The 10379-nt window shown below is 42.0% G+C and overlaps 1 protein-coding gene across 2 annotated transcripts in view; it reads right to left on the reverse strand.

The window, feature by feature from the left end:
* The window catches only part of NAPEPLD (N-acyl phosphatidylethanolamine phospholipase D), a 35143-nt gene extending 27856 nt beyond the window's left edge, over window positions 1–7287 (reverse strand). The window contains exon 1 of one of the 2 annotated variants that reach the window (XM_033088879.1): window positions 6913–7287. In XM_033088879.1, coding sequence (XP_032944770.1) covers window positions 6913–7109 — 197 coding nt within the window. In that variant the 5' untranslated portion in view covers window positions 7110–7287. Of the gene's footprint in view, window positions 1–6480; window positions 6822–6912 lie in introns of those variants that run through there. The other variant, XM_033088880.1, reaches the window with a different exon arrangement.
* Between the last annotated feature and the right edge of the window lie 3092 nt (window positions 7288–10379).

Below are 10379 nucleotides of genomic sequence, written 5' to 3' on the forward strand. Positions count from 1 at the left end.
ATGTCAAATGGGGACTCTCCAGGTAGTTTTTAAAAGCTCTGTGGGTGATTCTAATATATAATGTATAGCCTGGGAACCACTTCTTTGAACCACTTCTTTGAATCAGTCATTGGCACAAAGATAGGACAGGCATTTGGGAAGGATGAAAGGGTCTTTTCTGGTACCCCCGAATTTATGCCAGCCTGGCAGCTGCCAACCATAAAGCCTACTCTTCCTCCCTGTCCCATACTCCAAGTTAGAGAGGCAGCATAACCCCAAAATGGTTACACAGTACAAGGGCTGGGACGACTACTTTGCTAAGGACAGAGTTTGATAGGTCCCGGCCTTGTACACAGATCTGCTGAGGCACAAATTCGACTCTACACTCCCAGGAAGCCAAACCCAAAAAGAAGGAAACACAACCAGTGATGATTCACATTATAATAACCCACAGCAGCCTGTGCCTGATGAGTGCTCAACAAATATCTAGTGAATGAATAAACACCGAACAGGAGCTTAAACTCCTAATTACTTTTCACTGGGGCAGAGTTCACTGTTTTTGAAAAGAGCTGCTGAGAACCGAATTATAAGAGAGGCAAAAGTAACTAACTGGCAGTCAGACAAAACTCAACAAAGGGCATTCCCACTAACCTGACTAATTATGGAAATAAAAACTGAAAAACCTTGGGGAATGCTGTGGCGATAAAGTGGTGACACCGCGGTCAAGACGAGAAGATGCCTACCATAAAATCTAGTTTCCCTTTGCTCCTCAGTAACAGAGCCCGTTTTACTTAGGGTGGCCACGCACCAGCTACACAGACTGCATTTCCCAGCCTTCCAGCCAGGAAAGGCCAGTGGGATACAAGCGGAAGTCTTACACGGTGCTTCCGGGAGCCTCCCTTAGGGAAAGGGAAGCATTCTTCTTGATTCTTCCTGCATCCTGCTGCCTAGAGCCATCGTGAGTCATGAGTATGAGGGCCACTTCCTAGGAATGGCACAGAGAACTAGAATGACTTCAAAGGTCACCATGCCTGGACTTTCCTACTCTGGACGTCCCCAAACTAATCCTAACTGATACAATGACCTGAGACAGTTATAGTTATTAAAACACAAAAGGTAATACTCCCAAAATACGTCTTCCTGATCCAAATGTGGGTACATGACTGCTATCGTTTATAGTTTATTAAGCACTATAAACAGAAACAATACATGGGGGCCTTGAAGATACTAAACAGACGTCTTTGAGTTCATCCACCATTTTGTCCTTCGTACTGGGAAGAATTATTAATCAAGTCCCATGAAGAGACACCTTCAGGTAGGGGGACCAACGTCTCTAATGTGCCCGGAGCTTTCCCAGTTTTAGCAAAGTCCTGCATCCTGGGACCCCTGCCCAGCAATGGGAAAATCTGGAGGGTTGATCACTCTACAGCCTCAGACTACCATATAAACGCATAGCTATGTGTTTAACAACCTGTATTAAAATATGGGCATTTTATACTAAATTGGAGATGAGCATAGTATAAAGTATGATTTTAAGGTATGTGGGCAGCTAAGCAAAAAGACATTATAAAGCTCTAATAATAGCGCTCAATCAAGAGAATGTGGCCGAGAACACCGCGTATGTCAATTTCTTCATTGCGATGACATTCATTACGTGCACTAGCACCCACATTCACCCAGCTGAAACATGGGCTCCGAACAGCACACACGTAACACACTGGACATTGCGTCTACCTATAAAGTGGAGACAGCATGTAAGGAAAAGAATGAGAATCAACTTTCATCCAAGAATTTTAAAGTATCTCATCCCTGGGAAATGGTGGAAAAGTTTAATTTTGATGTTTTGGTTTTGTGGTATCATGACAGGTTGAAAACTCTTGTAAGAGGAGAAACAGGAAGTCTGTCAAAGAGCTTAGATGGAGTACAGACTCTCAAAGGTTCTTTCCAACCTGAACATTCATGACTCAGATCATCACTGTGTGACCCCCTCACTTTACAGAAGTCAGTCAGGCCAGAAACATACACCATTCCTGCTGGGAAACCTGGACAGATACATGCAAAAAAATGAAGCTGGACCACCTCCTTACACCATATACAAAAATAAAGTCTAAATGGTTTAAAGACCTAAATGTAAGATCTGAAACCATAAAATTCCTAGAAGAAAAAATAGGAAGAAACTTCACAGACATTACTCAGAGTAAGATTTTTACTGATATATCCCCTCGTGCGAGGGAAGTAAGAGAAAAAATAAACATGTGGGATTACATCAAACTAAAAAGTTTTTTCACAGCAAAGGAAACCATCAATAAAACAAAAAGGGATACTACTGAATGGGAAAAGATTATTTGCCAATGATATATCTGATAAGGGGTTAATATCACAAATTTATAAAAAACTCACTCAACTCCAAAAAACAAACGACCCAATTAAAAAATGGGCAGAGGACATGAAGAGACATTTTTCTAAAAAGGACATACAGACATATGAAGAAATGCTCAACTTCACTAACCATCAGAGAAATGCAAATAAAAACCACAATGAGATACCACCTCACCCCAGTCAAAATGGCTATCATCAATAAATCAACAAACAACAAGTGCTGGCGCGGATGTGGAGAAAAGGGAACGCTTGTGCACTGCTGGTGGGATTGCAGATTGGTGCAGCCACTATGGAAAACAGTATGGAGGTATCTCAAAAATCTGAAAATGGAACTACCTTATGATCCAGCAATTCCACTCCTAGGTATCTATTCGGAGAAATCCAAAACTCCAATTCAAAAATCTTTATGCACTCCTATGTTTATTGCAGCACTATACACAATAGCCAAGACAAGGAAACAACAGAAATGTCCATCGGTAGATGACTGGATTAAGAAACTGTGGTACATTTATACAATGGAGTATTGTGCAACCATAAAGAAGAAAGAAATCTTACCATTTGCAACAACATGGATGGATCTAGAGAACATCATGATAAGTCAGACAGACAAAGACAAATACCATATGATCTCACTTATATGCAGAATCTAAAGAAAAGAATAAGTGAATGAACTAATCAGAAACAGTATTGGAGACAAAGAGGAAAAACAGGGTTGCTAGATGGGCGGGGGGGGGGGTGGGGTAAGGGGAAAGGTGAGGGGATTAGAAAACAGTCGGTAACCAAAAAATGGCCACGGGGTTTTGTAAATTAATTTGGGGAACATAATCAATAATGTTGTAAAGATTTTGTAGGGTATCCGATAGACACGTGTCCCATTTGGGAGACCACCTCAGGGATGATGTAGATGCCTGATCACTGCACTGTACACCTGAAGCTGAACAATAATGAATGCCAACTATAATTTTATTTATATATACATATTATATATATACACACACACATATACACATACATATATATGTATGCATATACTTACAAGAAGCGGAGTACAGCATTAGGAATAGAGACAGTGGAAATGTAATGGCTCTGTGCGATGTCAGAGGGATAGTGGATGGGGGCAGGGGGGTTCAAACAGTGTGAGGGATATAAATGATAAACGTCTAAGTATTACTTTGTCTTGTGCACCTGAAACTAAAAAAAAAAAAAAAGACACACCATTCCAAGGGCCCAGCTCTGGCTGGTGATGGAGCCTGAATTATTTTGTAGCCATGCTCTCACCTTAAGTATGCTTAGAAACACTTAAAACCAAAAAAGCCCATGGTCAGCAGGGAAAGATAAACAACACATTTCATCTCAGGGGGGTTATTTCACTTAGTTTAGATCACAAACAGATAAATTGACCTCAAGTTGAAAAAAAAGGACTTTGAGTCCAGAAATGCTTTAAGTTGTCATTAATTACTTCAACCATACAATTGCACAATATTCTGAATATATACAGTACTTGGTTTTAATTTACTGGGGTGACAATTGTTAGTAAAATTACATAGATTTCAGGTGTACAATTCTGTATTACATCATCTATAATCAGTACTTGTTTTCATGAACTCTCTAAACAGGCCAAAGAAATGAACACAGTAACTTAAAAAGCGAACAATCATCTTTATAGTTTGAAGGACCTTCAAAATTCAGAAAACAGCTTTCAAAACAAATTACTGCTGTTGTCCACTTTTCCTAGCATCAGGGTCTTGTAAGCAAAACAAACAAGTCTGTAGTTTAAGGAGGGCCAGTAACAATGAGGAAGCTTGGTGTTCCTTTCGACAACTTTATTCTTATCACTGAGAGAGATTACAAAAGAGTACAGAAGCCTACAGGTATTTATTGTTCAATCAGTATGTTCGTTAATCTGGGAAGGCCCCCAAAGGAGATAAACAGGAAAAGCTGCTGCCTTCAAGGGGAAAGATGGATTGTTCTCGGTAGCAGGTGCACACTGAGTTGTTTCTCAATCAGGCGGCTTTTATGTGGATCCAGCTATATACACCTGTGCCTCCATAACCACTGGTACTGACCACTCAGCAAAGGGGAGGGGTACCATCTACGGCTGTGATGCCGACCGAAACTTGCTGATCCACTCCACTCTGCCCTGGCTTCACTGGGACCCCTTTTGAAGAAGGGGCAGCGGTGTACGTCCTCTGCCAAAGTCCAAGGCTACTGTGCTAAAGGACCTCGGACAAATCACTGAAATCTCCCAGGCTCTGCTTCCCGTTTTCCTCATCTGTTTAATGGGGTTAATAAACTCACATATTATATATCCATAAAATCAAACTAAAAATAAATATATTACTATTTGAAAGAATTTCATAAATTATAAAGTTATACTACATTATTTAACCAGCTGAGTTGGCAAACGACTACATCTCTGACATAACAAAACTGCCCCCTGGGGATATATGAGTTGATATAAAATGTCACAAAAGTCTGTTAGTATCTAAATACACAGTAAATGGTTATTAAATAAAAAGACAAGTCAAGTAAAGCACTATAAATTACATATAGGTAGAATCCTTCAGTATTATAGCAGTTAGAATGCTCTATCACTTGAACCTCAAGCTGGAAATCACATAGGTGACTCCTTTAATACCAGTTTTACCCATGCCCTCACAGGCCTCTAGGATAAAGGTGCTTGTTAGCCATTAATTACATGCAAGTTCATTTCCCCAATACTTCAACGAAAACACTTTTTACTTGTATGCATTTCAATCTAAAATGCCCAGATCAACACAGTTCTCCAGGTACAGCCATATTCTTATTTACATAAGACTGGAGTGAAAGGAAAAAACCCACCACAGCTATCTACCACTATCTACCACTACAAAAAGGCAGAATGAAACAACAAAACGCAAATAGTACTTTTCCAAACACATACAACATGTTCTTAAAAATCCCCTCAGTTTTCCAAACTCACAAATACCCAAAGTAACAAAAAAACTTTTTCAAACACACGAGGAAGACTGTATCAACTAAAGCAACCAAATCTCTGAGGGAATGCTTATATTCAAATTCAGTTATAATTGGACTAATTTAAAAATTAAATTTGGCAATATGAAATCTGTCCAATATAATTTGGAAATGTGAGTGAAAATAAGGGTATAAGAAATACACTAAGTATTAGTATTAATATTTTCATCTCTTGGAGACTTACTGAAATACTTGCAGCAGGAAAACCTGTAAGTGTAACGAAATAAAACCTTTGAAAATTGTGATTATATTTTAATTTACTTAAAAGTTTTAAGTTTAGTCAATCTCTCTTTCTTAAATTCTTATTTTAAACAGGTACACTTGCCCTAATTTTTTTCTAACAGACCTAATATTTTCTTGCAACAAAATCAGACTACCGTGGGATATAGGTAATCTTTTTTTAAAAGATTACATAACTTCTTTCTAAAAGATGTCGATGTCTGCAGCTAAATCAAAAACAATGTAGCTGAAAATAGAAATGGAACTACTGGATGTCCATTTTTAACAAAAATAGAAATTATTCTTAGTTTTCTGAGAGCTGTATCTCAGGAATAACTTTCTCAATTAATCAGAATTATCAAATAGCAAACACTTCATGTTAAGCCAAAGTTAAACCAGGTGAGTCCTATTATAACATATATAGAAAAAGCTGCAGTAAAGGCAAAGAAGGACAAGAACTAAACGTTTTAAAGGTTAACTTTCTCATTCTCTTAATATTTTCCAGGTTCATTTGAGGTGGGGTGCATCAAACTCTGGAGCCCGTGGAAGCTTATTTATCTCAACTACCAGGACCCCAGGCAGTTCTATTCAAGGGACGGAGGGGAGGATACCTATCTGAATACCTGCTCTAAAAAGCCTTCCACGATACCCAATTTAACAACCAACCAACCACAATACAGAAAATTCAAGAAAGCAAGGTTTCCACCACCCCGCCCCCCCCCCGCTCTATTCTTTTGCTCATTTCCATTCTTTGGTTAACTTTCAAGATAAAAGGGGAGAAACCTGTTGGAATGGATTTTTTAGAAGATAAATACTATAGATGAAGGAGAAATAAGTTGCCCTAAGGAACCCATTCATTTACATAAAACCAAAAGAAGATCCACCCACGTGTATTCCGATCTGTGAAGATGCAACCTGTGATTTGCAGAGAAGATGAGATCTAAAACAAATCCCAGAGACGGTTTCTCTCCCAAGGGAAAAAAATAATGTGGCTCTTCACGCAGGCACCTTCAGAGACGAGCTCCGCAACTCGCGAGGTGAGGGCGTTCAGATGAAGCCCTGCCACTCACCAGCGCAGCATCTCCAGGAGGAGGCAGGGCTGGGGACCGGAATCCCACCCACAGTCCGTTTTACATATCCGAAGAGTGCAAACAGCCCCAGGCTGGGGGCCCCCACCCGGACACGGAGGAGAAGGCAGCAGAACCGCGCTAGGGGACAGTCGGCGAGCGGAAGGAAGCCGCCTCGCGCGAGACCCCGGAGGGAGCGCGGCGCTCCGGGGGTGGCGGCGGGCGGGGGCACGGGGAGGGGCGGCGGGCTCACCTGGTTCGGGGGACCGCGGGACGCGCCCGATGCCTCCGCCGCCTGTGCTGCTCCTCCGCTCCGGGCCACAGCGCCCCCGCGCAGCGGGAGTGGCCGCAGCGGCCGGAGCTCGGGTTCCTCCGCCCTCGGCGCCGCGCGGGCTCCTCCAAGGGCGCCAGCAGCTGCAGGCAGCGCCTCAACACTCGCCGCCTCACCATCCTTGGGGCGAGCCGTCGCAGGCCCGCGGCCTAGAGGCGCCCAGGCCGCGCGGGGCCAGGCTTCAGCTGGGTTCACTCCAAAGTTGCCCGCTCACTGATTCATTGTGACCTTCCATCTACCGTGTTTCTGCGAAAATAAGACCTAGCGGGATAATCAGCTCCAATGCATCTTTTGAAGCACAAATTAATATAAGACCCGGTCTTATTTTACTATAAGACCCGGTCTTATCTAACATAATAAGACCCGGTCTTATATTAATTTTTGCTTCAAAAGACGCATTAGAGCTGATTGTCCCGCTAGGTCTTATGTTCCGGAAAACACGGTAGCCCGGCCAGCGTCAGCTTCGCGCTGGCCGCCACCCCGGCCTTTACCAAGATGGCCGCCCCCGCGGACCCCGGCGCCCAGCGCGGAGGCCATCTTGGTAAAGGAGGCACATGCTTAGCCCATTCCCGGCCGCCTGGCGCCTCACGTACACTGCAGGAGCCCCCATGTCCAAATTAGTTACCCTGTCCTAAACCAGAAGCTAGCTTTCAGTTCGCATGAATACCTTCCTGGACACCAGCCATAATTGCTCAAACTAAGGGGGATCCGGGTGGCCTCTCAGCCTGCGCAACCATAGAAGACAAGCACTTGGTAGCAGCATACTTAACAACCTATAGCGCCATGAGCGTGGTAAATCGTAATTTGAAGTAGAGAGTAGCTGTTGAATATTAATGGCAGCACTGCCTTCTTAGTGTGCTATTTAACTTTTAAAATGATGCCACGACCTCCTGGTATACATAGTTCTCAACTAAATTTGCTTTAAAAAGAAAATCTCGGGATGGGGCCTGGCCGCGCGGGCACAAAAATTGATGACGAGCACAAAATTGTGATTCTGAGTTTCTCCCAGGATTTTCTTTTTAAACTGCAGGATGAGATTGGCTGGTTCAAGTAATAAGTATAGACAGAATCCGATTCAACAATAGGTGGTTGGGCAGAAAGATGCCTCTACGAAAGTCATCTGGGGTGTGGCCATGGGCCAGAAAGAAGAAATGCCTTCGGTCTGGGGCTGAGTTGGGGGAGGGGGAGGGCAGAGTCTATCAGCAAAAAGAAAAAGAAATACAAGTCCCCAAATACAGATAGGACTGCTGGAAAATACAAACTAAAGCAGAAAGTGACCGGTAATACCTACTAGAGGAATGATGTAAAGAAGACTACGTCAGGTGTGGACTTTGTCCCCTCGGGCTAGCTCCCACTTGCTGAATCTCAGTGACTTAAGTGTTATTAATAGCTGCTTGCTCCTGGGTGGGGCAGAGACCGCACTCGCTGAATGGTACCTGGAATGCAACAGCAAAACCAACAACCAGCGCTACACACCCAAAGGGTATGAAGTTACTGATCCGAAGTTCTTCACCGTACTCTTGGCTAAGGAACTTTAAAAAGATGCCCTTTGTTCCCTCACCCCAAGTCTTTATTATTACTATTTTCAAAAATACAGAAAATAGATATGCCTTTTTGTTATACCATTTGAATAGGCTGCAGACATCAAAATACTTCACCTTTAAATATTTCAGCCTGCCTCTCTTAAGAATAAAGACATTTGCTTCAGAATCACAGTACTGTTATCACTCCTAAGAAAACAATTCCTTGGTATCATTTAATATCCTGCTTACATTTAAGTTTCTGATTGTCTCAAGAATGTCTTTTATAGCTGGGTGGGGTTTTTTGTTTTTGTTTGTTTTTTTTAACTAGGATACTGTCTAGGCTCATGAGTTACATTTGTTTATTTTGCTTAAGAAGCAATTTGAAATGTTCACTACGTATTAATAACGATTTTCTCTGCACATACAGATATGCTGAAGAGACACATGTTCAGGGGGTATTTTTCACTGAGAGCAGGTGCTTTAGCTGAGCATATCAGGAAAGTCTAGGAAGAATGAAAAGTCTTTTAATACAGCATTAAGGTTATAATTGAAGCTGGATTAAATAGTAATGTTTATGCTTTCCTAACTCCTAGAATACTACATAAATTTGATGGAGTGTGCCGGAATCTCTACTCAACCCAACTTCTAAAAGTTTAATGATTGGGATTTTTTTCTAGACCAGGGGTGTCCAAACTGCGGCCCGTGGGCCAATTGCGGCCCATGATCCATTGTTAATTGGCCCGCAGCAAATTCCAAAAATAAAGTTTACTTAAATAAACCAGGTGAGGCAATCATACTTCACCTCGAGTGAGTGGCCCGGCTGTTTGTGTATTTTACGGCATATGGCCCTTGGTGAAAAACGTTGAAAAAAGTTTGGACACCCCTGTTCTAGATAATGAAAAGAAGCTGTTTAGTATAACTTAACATCACTCCAGGCAAAACCTAGCTTGCCCTACTTCACAGTCCAGAACGAAATGAGCATTGCATCCTCTGCATTTTACTCATGGTTTAATTTTAGATCCTGACCTGCTGAACTGGGTTCTATTTGTCCTTTCCTTTAATGCCACCCTTAGGAAGTCAGGCACTCAGCAGCTAATGATAGCTATTTGTCTTTGAAGTTGTTACTTAATTTTTAAATGTTAACGCTGTAAAGTGCTGCAAATATACACAATTCCTTTAAAGTGGCTGGTGGCCAATGCAAAGTTATTTCTGGAGACTAGAATTAAATAAGATTTTCATACTTCACAAAATATTAGGTGCTATTTAAAAACTCCTTCTGGGGAAGCACAGTTAAAACAATTTTAGCATAAGAGTTTTCATCTTTAAACTGATGAGTTCTGTGGGTGGCCGATTAGCTCAGTTGGTTAGAGTATAGGTGCTCTTAACAACAATGTTGTCAGTTCGATTCCCACATGGGCCAATGAGCTGGGCCCTCCACAACTAGATTGAAACAACCACTTGACTTGGAGCTGATGGGTCCTGGAAAAACACACTTAAAATAAATAAGTTTAAAAAAGAAAACAAAGAAAAAGAGTTCTGTAATCAGCTCTGCTTTTTTCTTCTCGCTCCAGGCCTAAAAGAACAGGACTAGAGGATGAGATGACTAGGTACTACAGGACTTGAATTCAATGTGTATTTATAGCATGTTACCGGAGTCTTGTTTCTTTTTGCCAGGCAGTGAAGAATCAAAGGTCAGCAAGCTGATTAGTTTGCAAGACGGGTTTATTACTGATACATTCTCAGAGAAGAGAACAGGCCTAGGTAAGGTGAGAGAGAGAGAGAGACAGGCCTAGCTGAGGTAGGAGAGAGAGAGAGAACGAGAGACACCTAGCTAAGGTGGGAGAGAGAGACAGAGAGAGAACGAGG

The sequence above is a fragment of the Rhinolophus ferrumequinum genome, chromosome 20, assembly GCF_004115265.2.
Source record: "Rhinolophus ferrumequinum isolate MPI-CBG mRhiFer1 chromosome 20, mRhiFer1_v1.p, whole genome shotgun sequence".
NCBI lineage: Eukaryota > Metazoa > Chordata > Mammalia > Chiroptera > Rhinolophidae > Rhinolophus > Rhinolophus ferrumequinum.